Source organism: Chenopodium quinoa, unplaced genomic scaffold (genome assembly GCF_001683475.1).
Source record: "Chenopodium quinoa cultivar QQ74 unplaced genomic scaffold, ASM168347v1, whole genome shotgun sequence".
Taxonomy (NCBI): domain Eukaryota; kingdom Viridiplantae; phylum Streptophyta; class Magnoliopsida; order Caryophyllales; family Amaranthaceae; genus Chenopodium; species Chenopodium quinoa.
In genome coordinates this window covers 1100335-1120909 of record NW_018743292.1, presented here as the reverse complement: position 1 = coordinate 1120909, position 20575 = coordinate 1100335, and the positions used below count along the sequence as shown (strand labels likewise).

At 33.9% G+C, this 20575-nt stretch overlaps 2 protein-coding genes across 4 annotated transcripts; one reads left to right on the top strand and one right to left on the bottom strand.

The window, feature by feature from the left end:
• Nucleotides 1–5611: 5611 nt before the first annotated feature.
• On the top strand, nt 5612–7075 carry LOC110737185. Its single transcript, XM_021917560.1, has 3 exons — nt 5612–5704; nt 5944–6297; nt 6542–7075. Exons 1-3 carry the CDS (start codon nt 5612–5614, stop codon nt 7073–7075), a joined length of 981 nt encoding a protein of 326 aa, XP_021773252.1.
• A 1467-nt stretch (nt 7076–8542) lies between these two features.
• On the bottom strand, nt 8543–20467 carry LOC110736198 (pentatricopeptide repeat-containing protein At2g22410, mitochondrial). Of its 3 annotated transcripts, none has more exons than XM_021916356.1 (9): nt 12864–13179; nt 12531–12636; nt 12294–12443; nt 11930–12164; nt 11142–11176; nt 10684–10728; nt 9925–10049; nt 9088–9196; nt 8543–9007 (listed from the first exon to the last, which is right to left on the bottom strand). In XM_021916356.1, the coding sequence occupies exons 3-9, from the start codon at nt 12429–12431 to the stop codon at nt 8951–8953; spliced, it is 744 nt and encodes a 247-aa protein (XP_021772048.1). In that variant the 5' UTR covers nt 12432–12443; nt 12531–12636; nt 12864–13179; the 3' UTR covers nt 8543–8950. The 3 variants fall into 3 exon arrangements, with proteins under 3 accessions (XP_021772048.1, XP_021772049.1, XP_021772047.1); XM_021916357.1 differs by having other exon boundaries at nt 12735–12865; XM_021916355.1 differs by lacking the exons at nt 8543–9007; nt 9088–9196; nt 9925–10049; ... (2 more) ...; nt 11930–12164; nt 12864–13179 and adding exons at nt 16548–16612; nt 16744–17055; nt 17180–20467 and having other exon boundaries at nt 12432–12443.
• Nucleotides 20468–20575: the final 108 nt, after the last annotated feature.

The following is a 20575-nucleotide window of genomic DNA, read 5'->3' as shown; positions in this document are numbered from 1 at the left end:
CCTCATTGATTAAAATTAACCAATAACATCAACAAACCGTTAAAAGGCAACATCTAATTGTCAAACAGGGTCCAAGTCTCATACCGCGGAAGGAAAAAAAATGGGTAAAATGAGCGATTGAGGTCTGAGAAGAAAGATGATTTGAAAGAGGATGAAGTTTGTAACACTATAACAACTTTTAAACTTAACTTTAAGATCAAACTAAAATTTATTTATTTTCATAAACTTTAATTACTACGGGTAACTAATAAGAGTGATAACTATGGAAGGTGCGAGGTGCGACTAGATTGCATTATTGGCTAATTGGCTTTATTGCACATGACATTGTGTTTAACCAACCGCGTTTAACTCAACCATATAGAATTAAATAAGTGCTTTTATACAGTAATTACCCTTAAACTAAGACTAGAATAGCAATTGATTTAATGTGCTACATTACTACTGAATCTGTGATAATATTTTATATAATCACAGTTTATGATAGTATTTGACATATAGTTTATTAATTATGCTACTCAGCAACAGCAAAGCAAGGCAGGGTCCAATTACTGTATTATACAAATACCCAGATTCTTCAAAATCAGAGCAAGATTAACGATTCTAAATGAGCAACAAAGAATGATACTTCTTGTTCTTTAAAATTAGAGCTAATTCAATGCTAAATGAATAATTGTAGCCATAATTAGTGAATAATTGGAGAAATAAAATTGCAATTACAAGCCCTAATTTAACAAGAACAATCACGAACCAGAAAACTTGAATAAAAGTGAGGGAATAATTACAGTTACCTGCTTCGATTTTTTGTGCCAATTGAAGTTTTGAGCAACAAAATTGAAGTTTGGTGAAGAATTTCAATTGATTGTGGTGTTCATTTTGGGAAGAACAACGCCCAGTCAAAAAAAAACGAGAGAATGTAAAATAAGAGGAAATGGAGGGAAAAAAGAATACGTGCTCCGTACCAAAAAAGGGGTTTTTTCCAAGGACGTTTTCCCAAACTAAGGCATTTGTATTAAATATTAACCAAAATGGTTATGTGGCAAAAGTATTTACGAAATTAAGCTTCTAGGGTAAAACGCTGTCTCATACAGCGTTTTATACCCTAGTTTTTTAAAATAAAAAAAATCAAAGTGTAAAACGCTGTCTTTACGTGTTGACTTTTTTTTTTTAATTCGTAATTTCTTATTTAAAATTTTTTTAAAAAAAAAAAAACTCAATATGTAAAACGCTGTCTGAGACAGCGTTTTACATTTTAATTTTTTAAATAAAACAATAACCAATTTTCTGATTTTTTGTTAAAAAAAATAATATTGTAAGTGAAGCGCTGTCTCAGACAGCGATTCACTAATTTTATTTTATTTTTTAAAAAACAAGTTTTTGATTTTTCATATTTTTTTTTTAACAAAAAATCAAAAACTTGTTTTATTTTTGTAAAATAACTAATTTTCTGATTTTTTGTAAAAAAAAAAAAAAAAATTAGTTAGTGAAACGCTGTCTGAGACAGCGTTTCACTAACTATTTTCTTTTTTTTTCTTAAATCAGAAACTTGGTAATTTTTTTTAAAAAAAAAAAGTCAATATGTAAATCGTGTCTAGGACAGCGTTTTACATATTCAATTTTTTTTTAGAAAATTTTAAATCAAAAATTACGAAATTAAAAAGAAAAAAGTCAACACGTAAAACGCTGTCCGAGACAGCATTTTACACATTGATTTTTTTTTTAAAAAAATAGGGTATAAAACGCTGTCCGAGACAGCGTTTTACACATTGATTTTTTTAAAAAAAAAAATTAGGGTATAAAACGCTGTCCAAGACGGCGTTTTACCCTAAAAGTTTAGTTTCGTAAATACTTTTGCCACGCAACCATTTTGGTTAATATTTACCAAAAATGGCTTAGTTTGGGAAAACGTCCGGTTTTCCAAGTCGAACGGTTGCTTTCACATTAAATATTCGTGTCGGACGCTTGATATTTGGATATAGATATGTCACTTGGACACTTTATTTTTAAGTTTAAAATTATAAAAAATTTCACAAATAGCCGAGTCGGACGCTTAAACATGTACCTGCGTTGTAAGGAGTATGTCAATTGGACACTTTATTTTTGTCTTTGTAACACAGTTTAAATGTAAACCTGTGTTTCGAATGTTTTTATTTTGGGCTAGTACCTAATTGATTTTTTTTGGTGTTCCACCCAACTCACCCTTTGGGCTAATCCGGATTCATGGATCAGTTTTGGGTGGTTAGCTTCCAGTCGCCTCCCAATTGTTGTTGTTGTGGGGGATCGAACACGAGTCCTTCCTACCAAGTGCAGTCCTAATCATCAGCCTCCAGTTGTTCCATCTTTAGTTCCAAGAAGATTTCGGCCCTGTTTGGCAACTAACTTTTAGTTATTAGTTGTTACCCCGTGCGGCTGTTGTGACTAGCTATTAATTGTTACTCGTTTGCATTAGCTGTTTTGATTAGCTGATTTTAATTGGTTATTTTGTGCAAACGTGTTTGGCAAATAGCTACTTTAGAATTTAATATAACCAAAAAGCTAAAAGCTCATAACCAAACACCTAAAAAAACTTTTGTAAAAAGCTCTTAACTACTGCGAAACTGCCTAGAATGTCTTGGGCTCTTGGCATGATGAGCCATGAAGTAGTGAACTTATGAGTTATGGCGAACACTTTCCAGATAAACTCACCATAATGTCTTAAAATGTGCAGTAAGTGCATTTCTTTTTTATCATTTGCCAACACAAGTTCAACAATTAATATTATAAATTATCAATAAGTAATAAATATTATGAATATATACATATGGTTCATGTGAACAAGATTTTGTATGACAATATTTTATCATACACATAATCATAAAGCACAAAAGATGATTAAAGTAAAGCTTGTGAATAATGTCATGAGCTAAATTGTGTCGACTAAAAAAATATAGGAAATATACACACTTCTATATACATATGTAGTGGATTGAATAAAGTGTGAAATCAGAATTCATTTAAGTTGATTTAGAAAGAATATGCATGTTCAAGTCTAAAATACGAAGAAAAATAAAATACGGAGTAGGTGAGAAAACGGGCGATCAAGCGGGAAGATGATGGATTTTGAAACACTAAGCAACTTTAAATTTTTTGAGCAAAACTTTAATGACAAAAGCAACTGATAAAGTTAATCTTTAACATAATCTAAGTCATAAATTGTTATTTCTCCCGTAGTACTCTGTATATTGTATCTTGCACATGTCTTATAATTTGCCAACCGCGTTGACCTGTTGTCAACCTAAGTGCTTTTAAAAAACCTTAAACCAAGACCACTTAGCTTTAATCATGCTACATTGCTACTTTGCTAGTTATGATTTCGGGCTACCACTACATACCCCCTAGTGGCTTAATTGATTTAATCATCACATAATTGTAGGTGATTTAGGGGGTGTTTGGTACGGAAATTTTGTAGGCTTGGAAACGAAATCAGATATCGTTTCCGTTAGAATCTGTTTGGTTGAGGAGTAAAGTAACAAATCACGTTTCTTAGTGGTAAACCATTCCACTACTTTGTTTCCGGTAAAAAAAACTGGAGAAACAAATCACGTTTCTCTCCTCTAACCCAAAAAACACACACAGCTCAGCCTCTTCTCTCTCATCTTCTCCGACTTCTCATGCGACATTCTCCCAAAGAAATGTCGAAACCCTAGATTTCGCTCCTTGGTCGAAGCTCCAGATTTCGTTCCCAAATTATCGAAGCTCTAGATTTCGCTCTAGTTAGGTATGTTATCTCAAAACCCTAGATTTTGAATTGTTGTTGAATTTATAAATCTTTCTATTTGATTGATTGTATATTTTGATTTTTCTATCTCGAAATACATGATTGATTGCAATATTATTTGAGTTTTTATCTATATTTTCGTTTGAATGTTTGATCTATTTATTGATTGCTATTTTCGATTTATGGTGTTAATTTCTAGAGTATTTTTCCCTAATTTTTCTGATTTCTGATTTATTTGACTAATTTTTTGTACCACAAAGTACCTGATAATCTAGTTTTCTCTGTACCTTTGTTTAATACAGATTAGGTGGATCACACAAATTTCGTTTGTTTAATCTAAGGGAATGTTCTTTGATATTGTATTTTAGAGCAATAATAATTCATGTTGAGAAGCATCTTATCTATTTCTGTTGAATGTTTAGATATAAGGCTGCATAATCTGAAAATTTTTAAGCTGCATGATTTTGTTGTAGCACTAGAATCTTATCTATTTCTATTGAATGTATTTTTAAGGTTCTTGAAATGGCTCGTATTGGGAAAAAAAGAAGAGCAAAACAAGTTCGATTGGTTATTACAATGATTGTTGTAGTTTTTTTGCTGTTTTGGATTTGGTATTTGATGAGCGTTGTCAATTAGAGGGGCTCAAATCAATAAAAGGAAAAGGAATAGGAAATTGTTACGCTCGTTATTTTTGAGTCACTTAATAAGACAGAGTGATGTAAGCTGTAAAAGTGAGCTTCGTGTCAATAGACGTACTTTTAATATTATTTGTGAGATGCTTAGAGATATAGGAGGTTTAAGTGGAACAAGAAATATGACTCTTCAAGAGATAGTTGCAATGTTTTTGTACACATTGGCTCATCATCAAAAGAATAGGTCAATTGGAAATCTCTTTTTAAGAAGTGGGGAAACAGTGAGTCGACAATTTAACCTATGTCTAAGGGCTATTTTGAAGTTGCATGAACACTTATTGCACAAGCCTATAGCGATATCTGATGAATGTGAAGATGAAAGGTGGCAACCTTTCAAGATATAATTCCATTCATGTTCTTTTTTCTGTTAGATTTTCATGTAATGTATGTAAATGAGTCATATCTTTGTCTTTTATAATGTAGAGTTGTCTAGAAGCGCTAGATGGTACCTATATTAACGTAAGAGTGACTTCACAAGAAAGGGGAAAATATCGAACCAGGAAAGGCACAATTGCTATGAATGTTTTAGGTGCTTGTGCACCTAATATGGAATTTATTTATGTGCTTCCGGGGTGGGAAGGATCAGCCCATGATGTACGTGTCCTTCGTAATGCTCGCTCTCGGCCAAATGGTCTTAGGGTACCTCGAGGTAAATGGAATAGGTCTTTTGTTTTTTGTGAGTATAATTATAGTTGTTAGTAAGGTATCTAGTGATTATCTTATTTTGATTTTTGTGAAGGTAATTATTATTTGGTTGATGCGGGCTACACTAATTGCGACGGATTTCTCGCTCCATATAGGGGGCAACGATATCACCTTAAAGAGTGGACAGATAAATAACTTGAAAGTGCCGAGGAATATTTTAATATGAAACATGCTAGGGCAAGAAATGTGGTAGAGAGGTGTTTTGGTTTACTTAAAAGGAGATGGGGCATACTTAGGAGTCCCTCGGTTTTTCCTATACGCACCCAAGGTCGTATCGTGATGGCTTGTTGTTTACTACATAACTTAATTAGAAGAGTCATGCCTACTGATGATATAGAGGAAGAAGAGTTGAGTGAAGATTCCGATGATGATTCTGATGATGAACTTGAATATATTACAAGTGTTGCAACTTCAGATCAGTGGACCAATTTTAGAAACACACTAGCACAAGATATGTTTAATGGGTGGAGGGCAAGAGGTAGAAGAGTTTAGCAGTCAAGATCCTCAGTGTAGTGGGTTCAAATTACAAGATGTTGATGCTGCATCACCTCATGTTAGAATACTCTTTATTGCTAAGACCAATCTGTAACTTGATTTACTTACTTTTTTAGTGATATGTTTAATTTACTTACTTTTTTAGTGATATGTTTAATTTACTTACTTTTTTCTAGTGCAATTACGGCATTGCTTCTTTAGTGATATGTTTAATTTACTTACTTTTTTCTAGTACACCATATGATACCTATACTCTTGCACTCATTGTCTTGATATATGTAAATTTTCTCTTTGAAGTTGTATATGATGGGAGAAGAGGGAAGCAATCGAGGAAGAGGTACGAATAAGCGTTTTTGGACCTTTGAGGAAGATACGGTGCTCATAAAATATTTACATGAGTTATCTCTCGATCCTAAATGGAAAAGTGAAAGTGGCTTCAAGAGTGGTTACATGAATAAGTTGGAAGAAATGATAAAATCTGTGCTACCTAATTGTGGCTTGAAAGCTGATCCACACATTGAGTCAAGGATTAAGCATTGGACAGAGAAATATAGTGCAATGGCAGAGATGTTATCTACTTCTGGATTTGGATGGGATTCGGACAAAAAAATGTTGCAAGTAGAGAAGATTGTATTTGATGAATGGGTTAAGGTAAGTAAGCTTTTTATGTTCTTCATTTTTTATGATTTGAGTAGTTATTAAATTCATTTTTTATGATTTGAGTATTGTATTTGGTATTGTATGAGAACATCACTTTCTTGATTTGGTATTGTATTTTGCATGCCTATCAAACTGAATTCAAACTATATTTATCAGTTTGTAGACTATTTTACAGGACTATATTTATCAGCATAATAAGAAAATGAAGTTGATTAAGGATTTATGTACATTGTAGGCTCACAAGAAAACAAAGGGGTTGTATGGAGTACCCTTTCCTCATTATGAGACACTTGCTGAAATCTATGCAAAAGATAAAGCAACCGAAGAAGTTAGTGAATCATTTGTTGGAGCTATTGATAACATGAATGTTGAAATTGCAAATCAGTCTATAACAATAGAGAGTGACGAAGACGGTTATATGGATTCTCCCACTCATTCTACCCATTCCACTCAATCAACAACTCAATCCCATAAGCGGCCAATGAAGAAAGAGGATGATAATACTCCTTCCAAGAAAGCAAAGATGAAAGAAATGAAGGGAAAAGGAAAGACACATCAAAAGGTAGATGATGCTAATGAGTTAGTAGCTTCTCTTCATAATACATCTAAAACTTTTGGGAAAATTTTTGAGGACATAAATGCAAATCTTGGAACTATGGCAAATTCATGGTCCAAAGCCGAAGAAAGGGAGCAAAAAATGGATGATGAAGTGAATAAGGTGTTAGAAGAAGTTATGAAATTGGATGGTGTTTCTCTTCGGAATCTTTAGAGGTAGCAACAATTCTCATGGCTGAAAAACATAAGTTTCGAATCTTTTTTCAAGCTCCAACTAACTTGAAGAAACAATATGTTTTAGATCTCCTTAAGAAAAAGTAGGTGGGAGTATTGCTAATCATCTACAATGTATGGCCTCTGAAACTTTAATTAAGGCTTATGGGTGCTAGAACACCATATTTTGTTCTTGAATTTCAGAATTTTGTAGTATACATTTGTTTGGTTTCCTACAAAAAGTACTTGTTATGCTATGATATAATCAGTTTATATTATAGCTAACTTATTTTTATGGTATTTTAATAATGGTATGTAACTTGATCAAGTAAAATTGCTCATATATTAAATAGCAAAAACTTTCTATTATAAGTAGTTGCATTTTCAAATGATTCATTTCCATTAGATACACCAAACAAGAACAAAGGGAGTAAAGTTTAATTGATTCCTTTCCATAGTTAAGCCAAACAAATGTAAAGGTAATAACTAAATGATTCCTCCCCCTCTTATTTGTTTCCTTTCCACTCCGTTTCCATTATTCGAACCAAACGTCACCTTAATTGATTTTAATATGTGCATGATAAAAAGTTTGGGTATTAAAAAACTATAGAATAAGATCGTTGAATTAAAGAAGGTTTACAAGGACATGAACTCAAGAAAAGTGGAACAAGCTAGCTTTGTCCCTGAATTTCAGCAGGTAATTATTCTGGATATACCAATGGTGCAATTAGTATATGATGAATGCTAAAACAGCCTGCCATTGGGAACATTAGATATGCATTTTCACAGAATACTAAGACGAAATGCAAATTACTTGTACAAAAAATCAACCTGCAACACTCTTTTTATACATCAGATACAGTGAAGAACAGAGAGCGAAAAATAAAACAGAGAAATTCACATCTGAGAAGAAAAAGATTGATGGGTCTTACAGTTAGGAATTGAATATTTACGCGATACTCCAATACTCCATAGTACTCATCAAGTCATCATCACCAATAAAGAAGTTTCCCTCTATTTCTAAATAATTTTTCATCTGTCTTTCAATACATATTAACCATTTAAATTTAAAGGCATATAAGCCACTGACGGATCTAGGACTAGAGGTGTCAACTTCGGATGTCCGGATCGGGTTTAATGAGGTTAGGTCGGGTCTATTTTTAAACTTGAGTCATGCTAACTTATTATATCCACACGAGTCGAAATCTAAATTGGATATTTTTCAAATCGGATCAGGTGTGGTTTTGACACCTCTATCTGTTATGTCAGTATTATAGTAACATATATCTAATGGCTTACAAATATTTACATGGACTCAAGGCCCTACGAGTCTCAACGAAGGTCCTCCCATTTTATTAATTCATGAAAGTTTGTCATTTGGAAAATATGGAAGTGAATCTTCCACCTAGGTGGACTTAGGGCCTAAGACGGGATGATGGTCAATGGGAGTCCACTTAAGGCCCATATGTACCACAATAATAAAAATTTTATAAATAAAAATTAATCAATACATGTAAAAAGCTGAACAGGTGTAAGATTTCACACAATCTAGCTGATCCTTGGCTTAATTTCAAGTTTTCTAATCTTCTACTGAGGAACTCATGAGTACCAATGTGCCATAAAAAACCTGTACAAGTATTCTACTACAGCTTTAATGGAAATCATAAAGCGCCCACAAAGACAAACCTCGGTCATTTTGGAAACCCATATGCCTATGGATCCAAAGTCTATAGCTCTAATGTAAGTTCACTAGCATGAACTAACAACTGAAACCTACTGAAGGAAATGAAAGAAGGATCTATAAGAGAGAAATAACCACCAAGTCGAAAAAGAATAACGAATGAACATTCTCTTCTTTTATGCTAAACCCCAGCAGCTACTTAAACTTTTTGGTTGCACCAATGAACACTTCTGTGTAACAGATCGGGCAAGCCTGGAAAAAGACGAGATTGTCAGCAGTAATTAGGGATCATATATATGTTGTCAAATTATGAAGTGATGATGCTGTTATACCTTATTGATGCTTAGCCATTTGGTTCCACAGCCCACATGATACTTGTGTTTGCAGGGAAGAGTTATTAGACGATCTCTACGTTTGTATTCCATCTGACAAATTACACATCTGCTTCAAACAGAAACACATAAGCTGTTAAATTAGCAACTGATGAGCAATAGTGGCACTTAAATTAAAGAATGACACTTGAACAAATGAAAAACCAGAAACAAATCAGAAGCAGATTATTTTCTGAACCACAGTGGCATTCATAAAAAAGAGAATATTGTAGTCAAAGCTTAAAAGTACATCTAGCATATTGCAGAAAACAATTCGTGAAATCAATAAACTAGCTGAGTCAAAATTTGTGATATTAGCAAGTTCACAGGAGGTTGCGCGTTAGTAACTTCATAAATATTGGGCATGTTTATCTAGAAGAGTGAAGCAGGGAATGTTCTGACAGTTGCCCGCTTGCCAGAACTCCAACAACAATTTCAACAAGGAGAATTCTGTGAGCTTAAATCACTTGTTGCGGCCGGAACTCTGTCAATGTTTCTGTTCATCCTTTTTCTTCATTTTAGCTTTAATAAAGCTACAGTTTTTATATGGGCATATCTACACTTCCCCTGCTAAATCCACCATTGCTAATGAAGGAATTGCAGACTATACTGGATAAAGATTAATAGTGCATAGAATATGCTGAATATTTTTCTGACAAGAAGCCCTAAAATTTTTCTTTACAGGAGAGGTAAAAGGGAGACGATCACAGCAGATCATCAATTTAATTTAATACGTAGCATATCTGCGCTTACAAATAAATAAAAAGTGCAACTGATGTACATAATTTACATCATTACCTTTCTGATCGGCACCTTTTTCTTAAGAAACAGCATTTGAACTTTGAAATTGGGAGCAGAGAAATCTGTTCTTGTGAAAGACCTCGACTATGAGTTCCAACTGCTTCACCCAACTCAAGTAATTCCTGCATAATTAAAAGAAGAGAGACAAATTCATCAGAATATTGATGAAAGAAGGGGGATAAGGGACACTACTACCATCCAGAAAATAAAGAATAGTTAACCATGAGTTCTGACTACCATTCTATTATAGCCAATGTTAACCTTCTGAACAGAAGTAATCTAGCCATCTAAAATTCATAGTACAAGATTAATAAAATTCATTCAGAAATCACGCAATAACCCCAATCCAGTTGTACTGTTGTTGTCCTATGAAGGTAAAATAAATAAATAAATAAATGGTGCAATTGTTACAGAGTCATGGACTTGGTTTGATGAATGTTTTCTTTTGAACTCCACTTCCATATTTCACTCATTTAAATCCAAAAACCTGGGGCTCAAAATTTAAGGTTCTCCCATCTAGGCAAGTGACAATAGGGCTCAAATACTCATTTACACAAGCTTAAAAGTAACACTTCCACATTTCATGACAAAGATATACAATTGTCAAATCTGTATATCACAGCAGTAAAATCACAAAACTTGACTCAGTTTACTTATCATTCAAATCAATAAGGACACAAGAAAGTATGCACGAAATGTACAAAGAAACACAAAAAAAGAAAAAGGGGGAACTAAAAGAAGAGAGAGATGCCAAACCTCATAAGTCATGCTGTCTGGATCTATATGGTCTTGCCAAACAGCCTGCATACAAAAAGCATTAAATGAAAATGTGCATCGACTTCATAATTTCAAGGGGCAATATCAATTAGATGTAGATATGTTAGCGTATGGTTTTCATAGCAGGAGCTTGAAAAGAAATTCTGCCAACATCTGAAGGTAGAATGACACAAACTTTAAGAAAGAAAAGGGAGCAGAGTTTTCCTATGTTAAAATACATAGTGAGGAGCTTTATACTAATAAATTGTGATGTGTTGAATGTCTGAATATCTTTACAAAACTTAAATAAATCGCAGAAACTAAGTTAGCTTGACATCATGTATCAACCTTAAACATGAAGTCAAAGGTACCTCATACAGAACCAGAACTAGACACTGACTAAGTGACTATTACAGAATTTATGCACATAGGGTCCATATATGGACAGCAATTTTCACCTGGTAATCTTGAGAATTGTGATGACTCCTAGGACCTGAAAGTTCAAGAGTAATGAGTTAACATAATGCTTCAAGCCACCATGAAACTTAAGAGAACAAAAGCTTGACAAATCCTAGAATGAAAGCTACTCCAAATATCCAATAACATATTCGACATTAGGCCATTATAAACAAAACCACAAAATTTATTGCTTAGACTGATATAAATTGATAAATAAAGCTTTACTAATTTTCCACACAAACAAGACACAGAAATTAGGATCCTACAAGAAAGCAGCCTAGTGAACAGACGAAATCATGTATGTTTTAGATCAATACAATAAAGCACACAATCCACATAGGTATTATAATTCAATGATTGCTAGAAAAGCTTTCATATATTTGCAATACTTGCTCAACAATCTGCTCGGAATATGTGGCATACAAAGACGCATACTATGAAAACACATGCATTAAAACAATCAAAGTTATCGTGACACAAGTAGCTAATTGACGAAGATTCTTCAATCGTAAAGCCCCTGTTTCGAAAATGAAATGCATCTAGTCCAAGACAATATGTAGTCAGAAAAACTATGCTACATCAATTGATATTAGCCTGTTTTCAAGAAGAGGAGTGACAATGTGTCACAATTGCCTCAAATTACAACCCACTTCCGTAACACCAGGTTCCAACTTGAAATAAATCAGGAAACTATATCATGAACACCAGTCAGCAGGACAGCAACCATATATTTTCCAATGCATAGATAATCTTGATACAGACATCCAGAAAGAATTTAAAAACTTACAATCTCGACTGCTCGAATTTACATTCATGTTTGGCATTCTTTGTGACTGATGATTTGCAGCAGCAGTCTGCTCACGAGAAGGGAAATCAGCAGGTCTTCGGGTGTATTCATCAGTGCCATCCACTATGTGATCGAAAACCTCAAACGACGGAGTGTTATTATAATACTGAGACGCCCCAGGATCTGAATACCCGAATTTATAATAACCAGCACTGACCGGTGAAAATGTAGTATCCTGCACCATTCAGAAACCCACCCCAATGAGCTAATGTATCAATTCAAGCAACTCAACAAACACTTATACCGCGAATTCACCAAATTCAGATAAAAGAAATACACAAAAACAAGGTTTTACTATAAGCACCTGGATTTGTGTACCAGAAAAGATATAATTGACATGATTATATGTAAGACCGGCGAAAAAGTCCATAAAACTTCCAGCACTATTGTAAGGAGCATTGCTCCCAACATAATGTGAATCCATATGTTGATTCCAACTCATTTCAACAAAATCCTATAAAAAATAAAGAACACAAAAAAAGCTCAAACATTGCATAAAAAAAGCACATTTAAATATGTGAAATTTAAGATTAAAATTCACCTGTATGTATATATGATCAAGTTATTTCGACAAATTTACGAGCGTAGATCTATTCCGTGATTAGCAGATTGCTCAACAATGCATATCACCTACCACTCAAAATCACCTGCATTGTATAATATGAGATCAACATTTTGCTTTCTTGTTCAACCAATTCCATGAAGAAAAAAAAAACTGTATGGTACTAAAATTAAAATGGAGTACATGAAAATTCGAAAACGGCGTGATCAATCAATCGAAAAGGACGAAAAATGGATCAAATAAAGAAGTAACAAGAAGAATTCAATCAATCAACATTAAATATGTAAGAATCAAAAAAGAAAAAGAACCAACATTGATAAGTTTCTTTAAGTTGTGGTAAACTTAGAATACTCGTGAAAGAAATAGTTGTTATTTAATCTGAGTTTCTTGAGAAATGTAGATGCTCTGAAGTTCACGCATCAAAAAGAGGAGAGAGAAAGAGAAAGAATTTAAGAAAAATGAGTAAATATTGTGACTGAGAGAGAAGAGAATTGAAGAAGAGAATCAGATAAAATTCAGAAACACACGCCAAAGTCCGTTACTCTGCTTTATTTCCAACTAAATTAATATTATACCCCACGCTATGTTCTCCATCTGTTGTTCACTTTACATTTTTTTATGGCTTGCTTATAGTGAAAGTGATGTTGTGTATCAGTGTATATGTATGCCTTACCCGTTGTCCGACTACGCAAGCCAGCAATGATAAATCTATCTCTGGTCGATATTTGTTGAGAGTGGGTTACTTATATGAGAATTATGGTTTTTTGAGCAATAATTATTTGTTTCATATGTATGTCATATTATCATATACAACAATAAGTATCTAATAAAAGATATCAAAATAAGGAATCCTATGAAGCTTTGGTGGTAAATTTTAGTAATTCTGTTGAAAAAAAAAAAAAGTATTGTGACAATGTTATTTAGTGAATCTATGCAATTGGGATTAAACCATGTATAAAATGAGAATATCACATTTCAATAGCCCAAATACCAAGTATTAATAATATCTTTAGCTAAGTAAGTCATGGATAATGATTAAACCATGTTTACTGATCTATACAATAAAAATTTAATTGGTGGAATATTTTATAATCTAAAAAAAGTGGTGAGCCAACTAAATCGATTATGGGTTCCACAGGAAACACCTTAAAGACCGTCAGATGTACTGATGTTCAATTGTAGCCCTCGAATCTAGACTTAAGAACATGAACATATAGATGGAAAGAAGTCACATTCATACATATGATCACCAAATCTACCTGAAATTCAACCCCCAAACACCTTCCAACTTTTTTTTTTTCTTTCTCTCAAGTATATAAATAGTTGGTGTCGGTTGACGTTAGAAAAGTAATAAATTCCCGCCAAACGTACAATTTAACAAAACCAAAAAGTTTTTAAGTACTAGTGGTAGTAAAGAGTAGTTAGTAGTACTTTGTTTGGTTAGCTGTTTTCATGTTCATCATGTGGGAAGTCAGAACTTCTGGTTTGGATAACAACGTCCACATTAGAATATATATGCAAAATCCATGTTGGAATATGTTTGGTAGACGATAAAAACTACACAAGATAGCAGTGATTAAATCGATTAAAGTAGTTTTACGGAAAAGTGGCATGTCAATGTTTATGGTAATGTTATTCATCCTCGTTTATCTTTTTTATTTTATCAACTTAATTACCATATAATCACATACATGAAAATAAACACATACTTCTTATAAGAATGGAGTGTTTTCCCCATGGACATTTACAATTAAACTTTTCATAAAAAAAAACCTCATATTAATTCATTATCGTTATTATATTTTATTAACACCTACCAAACGAGTTATAAGGTATGTTCATACTTGTTGGTTAGTTGCTTTCTCTTTCTGAGTTGCCCGAGCAATTTCTTCATTTGGGCACTAATTGCAGTTGAGCTACTTTGGACTTTGGCCATAGAAACTTACACAATTAAGACATCAATTAAAGTGAAAAGGAATCAAAATATTGTAATTTTATAAGATGATTGATACTACTACTTTTCCCTTTAATTACTGTCTTAATTATTTGTACTCGTACACAACAAAATATCATATCCCCTAAATTATTTATAATTAATTGAGGTTTTTGGCTAGTAATACAATGGCAAATACTAATAATTGAATAACAACTTTGATTTCTTCCAACCAATAGCTGAGCTGAGCAAGATCAATCATGAAAGACATCTCATATAATTGAAGTACTATGATTTAATCCTCCAAAAAGAGGAAAAATACAGCAAACATAAATTCAAGGTGTAACAAAATCATACCAAATTAGTCACATTGGTTTTTGCATGCTTTCTACCCATATTCATTTGTCTTTCCATGCGGTAATTATGAAGGTATGGACAATGAATTATTGAATTGGCAAATTAATAAATATGTATGTTTTTTTCTCTTTACCGTATAGGCTATTTACGATACCCCAATCATGCTTTTTTATGGTACGGAGTAGAGTTTGGAAAATGTCCTAATCTCTTTGTGTTTTTCCTATCCAAAAAATAATGAAAGAATAAATCATGCTCTTTATATTGTACATATTTCACAGTACATTAGCAGAAATGAAATACTCAAAGATTGTATACTTTGTCCTTATTTTCTCTTACAGATGATTAAATAAATAAAATGACATGTTTTTATACACTCTATTTAATATTATGCACACGCCTAAAATAATTAATAACAAAAATTTGATCAAGAATACAAGTATTTTGTATAAAGCTAAATTTTGTGTCAAGACTCAAACTTCAAATAAGGTCAACATCCTTTGCTCATTTAAGAAGCTAGCTAGACTCTAAATAGCATAATTATAAACTTAACAAATATTTTTATTTTTATTAAAAAAAAGTAACCTAATCCATTGGAGACAAAGATGATAGTGGGCCACAAATAGTGTGAAAAAGAGGAAACCTGAAATGGTAATAATGGGCCACACAGTTGTAATGTATTAAAGGATGACCTAGCTATGGGCCCCCATAGAGAATCATGCAAAGTACTTGTTGAACTAACTAATGTGGAAAGGTTCTAAAACATGTGGGGTTGGAAGAGTGATAAGCTAAAACCACATGATTTAGCTTGGAATGAACCATAACCTAGCGTGCAAGTAAGGACAAACCATTTTTTATTCTTCTTCCTTTAGCTTTTTTAGCCTATTATTATTAAGGTTTCCAAGGTGAAAAAGGCACTCTAAGGGTGCCTGATGCTACAAGCTGTTCCTTCTAAGTTCAATCATATGTGGGTACATGCATGCTTCAATTGAAGTCACATGTCATGCACTCGTCGTCCTAGAAGTGAAAAACAAGTTTACAAATCATCAATTTTTGGTTGCTGCTGTTGGTGATGGTTTCAGTGATTCAACATGTTTCTGTGCTTTATTTACATGCATTCAACCTCCTCCTTCCCAAAAAAAAAAAAAAAAAAAAAAACACCCACACTCTCACACAAACACGCACACGAGTAAAAATAGCAGGGATGAACAGAGAAGGGAACATTTAACTATAAGAAAGGGCATTTCTCTGTTTAAGGATGATCAAGGATAAGGGTAAAGATTTCTAAGTAAAAGTTATAGATATGCATAATTATTTTAATTTGTAGCAAATTGATCATATCATAGTTTGATGCACATACTAAAGACTCAAATCTGATGAATAAAGTCATTCATCTCATAACATAAAACAGTGAAAATGAGCAACAAAGAAAAAGGAATAAAGTAGTAAAAACTAGAATCAGATGCCCTTATGACTGTAATGGGATGAAATAGAAGCATCAATCACAAGGGGGGGAAGCGGAGCAGAGAGGCTAAAAGTTACTAGTTTCCCATGTACTCCGTATTAGATCATGTAACAAAAAGATGCATGATGATCTAAGACAGCTTTAGTTGGCTTGAACTTGAATTTGTTTTAAGAAAAAAAAAATGGAGAGCAAGAAAATACTAGCAAAAATAAAATTTGAAGCTGCTTTATATAAAGACATTCACCTGAACTTGCAGATAAGGAAAATCAATCTTTGTCTAGAAGTTGTAACCCATTGTCAGAACATCCACTGCATAAGTAGTCAGAAATACACATGAATCAACAAGCAGTATTCAAGATCACATATTTTTTAAAGCAGTAAAAAAATAGAAGTTTTTAAGTACCAACCCTGTACTAGATGTTTAGAAGTATTTTATTTACCTTTATATGTGCTGGATTACTACACCAATTTAGTCAGCTGCCAAACTATGTCCTCAGGAATCACCTGTGAGATCAGACTATTATCTCTTTCACCATATTGCATGACTTTACTTCTAGACAATCTGACCTTTGACGCCGACAATAGAAGTCAGTCAAGTCACTAGTTTGCTGCATGAGGTAGCCACTTTGCAGAAACTTGAACAAACTGCATATAGATGATGAAAATTTGACATTAGTCTGATCATTGAGCAAATTTGAGGACATTTTGTTTAACGATCAGTCACAAGTTGATGTTCTTGAAAGCCAGAAACCCTGCATATGTAGGGAGTACTTAAAATTGAGTATCAGAATTAAAGGATGACGATAGTTTACTGTTTTTCCTTCAAACTAAAGGAAGGCTATGTGACCTTCCTGTAACAAAATTATTGTCATCTACCTCTCTGTTCAGTGGAATGTCTTCAGCCATCTTCCTTCAAATCTTTCAGGTTGCTAAGTCAGTCCTTCAAGCAACTGCAGTCAAGGGGATGAATGAATAACTGGAGGGATGGCCCAACCATTTAGTTCTTAGTAAGCACAACAGACTTTGCATATAAGATGCAACATGTAAGTTTGGTGAATATAAGAGAATAAAGGAACTTTTTTCACAACCTCCTGATTATTCTGACTAGCGTAATTCTACACAGATACCGCAGTCCATGATGTGCTGATAGTTTCAACCAACTCAAGTTGTTTGGTTAGTTGAACCAGACAATCAAATATTTCTTTGGATTGAGGGTGTGTCTTGTCTCTTATAGTGAATTCATGGACTACTCCATTGATCTCAATTGAGCTACGACCAGGAGTCTTGTCAACTCCTCTAGCCTTCATCATTTTCCTTACTTTTCTGGATTTGTCCCACATTTCTGCATCCCCATACATATTTGCCAGCAAAACATATATTCCACCATCACCAGGATCCAACTCAAGCAGTTTCAATGCAGCTTTTTCACCCATTATCACATTTCCATGCATACGACAAGCAAAAAACAAAGCACCCCATACAACGGCATCTGGCTCCATAGGCATACTCTTTATAAGTGCTTCTGCGTCTTCTAATTTTCCTGCCCTACCAAGTAGGTCCACCATGGAAGAGTAGTGTTTAAGGTTTGGAGTAAGATTATATATGGTCATTTCAGCAAAGTACTGACGGCCCTTGTCAACCAATCCCCCATGACAACAAGCAGCTAAGACTCCAAGGAATGTGATCTCATCTGGCACCAATCCAACATCAACCATTTTTGAAAAGTATGATAAAGCATCATTTGCATTCCCATGAAGGGCTAGGCCTCCAATGATAGCAGTATAAGTTAATGAATTCTTCGAAGCCATCTCATGGAAAACTTCAAGCGCCTTTCCAACGTTACCACATTTGGCATACATATCAACAAGAGCTGTGCCCAATGAAACATTCAAAGAAAGCTTCTTCTTGTTGACGTACCAGTGAATCCATATCCCAACATCAAGTGCTCCTAGTTGAGAACAAGCAGATAAGCTGTTAACCATAGTGATCTCATCAGGCGTAACATTTGCACCCTGCATTTCATGAAATAGAACCAAAGCCTCCTTACTATACTTAGCTTGAACATATGCTCCAATCATGGCATTCCACGGCACCACATCTTTCTCAGGCATCTTGTCAAACAGCTCCCTCGCCTCATCTAGCAACCCAAATTTAGCATATCCCACAACTATGGTGGTCCACGAAACCATGGTTTTCTTCCTCAAATTATCAAATATATCCTGTGCCGCCTTAAGATCCCCACATTTAACATACATATCCATCAACGCATTGCAAAGTGGGACGGTAAAATCCAGTCCATAATCACCAATAAGACGATGAAACTCCAACCCTCGACTAAAATCCTCGAGTTGTGCACATGATGCAACCATCCCAATCATTGTCACCTCATCCGGCCTTATTCCCTCCACCCTCATTTCCTCATACAGCTTCAACGCTTTGCAAGCCTGGCCACAATGTACATACCCATTGATCAAAGAATTCCATGTAACCAAATCTCTCACACAACTTTCATCGAACACATTGCGTGCATCATCCAAACGACCACAGGACACCAACATATGAATAATTCCATTATGTACAAACACATCTGAATCTAAACCAAGTATCAAAACATGCCCAAGAATACCATAACCAGTATAATTTAATGACAAACGAGCACAAACCTTAAAAATCAGAGGATAAGTAAAATTATCAGGACGACACCCACTATTGTTCAACATTTCTTTATACAATTTAACAGCTTTAATTGGAATTAAACTCTCTGAATAACCCTTAATTGCAATATTCCAAGAAAAAACTTTAGGGTTATCAACAAACTTCAAAATTTTCTCACAATAATCAAGATCACCAGCTTCAGAAATTGCACAAAACGCAATCAATCGACTTGAAGCAAGCCCATCTAAGATGAGCCCAGAAATGATCATTTGAGCTTGAATCTGAAACAAATGTTCCATGGAATTGCATTTTTCGAGGAGATTGAGAATTGGGTTTGATTTTACAAAGGAATGATTGGTGTTCCAATTGCTGGGTTTTGGTTTGTAAGGTGAGAGAGAACGATTGTGGAGAAACGAAGGGAAGATCAAAGAGAGAGAATTTGGAAGATGAGAGAGAAATCTCGAGTTCAATATTATGTGGTTGATCATCAGAAATTTGGGTTTTTTTGAGGGAAGTATGAATTTTTGGTGCCTCAATTTTGGTGGTTTGAAGGTCTGAAAGGCGGGAATTTGAATAAAGGCCTGAACCCCTCACGACTGTAACAAGGCCAGAATTTTTTGTAACATAATGGGCTCTATCGGGTCAAAACCCCTCACGACTCAACCCAGCCAGGGCGATTGTGTTATATTAGAGGGAACTGATAGTGAAGTAACTCCTTAACACCTACAAAATAAATTGGTTTTTTTTTTTAAAATTCTTTTTTTGGTGAAGACGAAGTACAGAGTATCAATACTACTCTTCATTGGATCAAATTTCATGTTTGAAAATACAAGTACATGACTTTGAACATTAACGAGATTACGGAGTATATAATTGTATATACTCGAAAATATTATTAAGTTTGCTTTTGGAAAATATGTACTGAGTTTGACCTAACAATACAAATAAGAGCACTGAATACAAATTGTGGGCGAAGTGGGCAAAATTAAAATGATATACCCAGAATATTTTGAACAACAAAGTATGAGTATCGTACATTCGTACGGAAACTCGAAAGACTACAACTTTTATTTTTTTTTCAAAGGTAAGGAATAGAGGGAAAGTGTTAGGCACTCCTCCTCACGAGGGGAATACCTAGCGCAACTCGAAAGAATACAATTACATATACAGAAATTCCATAGATTATGGAATACTCTGTATTTATTGATGGTTTTTAGTTTGTCTTTATTCTTCCAAAATGAAGGCAGTAATAGATGGTTGTTTCAGCAAACTATTGATACCATTGATAAGATGGCTAGTTTATCTTATCAATGGTAATACGAAGTACAAGTACTATTTTAATTAATTTTAACATTTATCTTTCTGTACGACGCCCCATTATAACTTAAATTCATTTCAGCAATTCTGGACAAAGTAAAGTGTTTACGTATGAAAAACTATGAATGAACCAAAATTCTGGACAAAATGAATTGTTAAATGTGCTCAATAAACTAAAAATCCCCCGCAAATACAGTCTCACAAAAGAACGAAGCCACCTTGTATAAAACTTACTAACACAGCTTGAGTACGAAAACTCGGAATACGGCATGAATTAGTGAACCAAAAAGACTGCAGAAT

Coding starts and splice junctions, on each gene's coding strand:
- LOC110737185 (XM_021917560.1), top strand. CDS start 5,612: ATGGGTGGAGGGCAAGAGGTAGAAGAGTTTAGCAGTCAAGATCCTCAG. Junction 5,705..5,943: donor TTGATGCTGCATCACCTCAT/GTTAGAATACTC, acceptor TTCTCTTTGAAG/TTGTATATGATGGGAGAAGA. Junction 6,298..6,541: donor TATTTGATGAATGGGTTAAG/GTAAGTAAGCTT, acceptor TGTACATTGTAG/GCTCACAAGAAAACAAAGGG.
- LOC110736198 (XM_021916355.1), bottom strand. CDS start 19,446: ATGATCAACCACATAATATTGAACTCGAGATTTCTCTCTCATCTTCCA.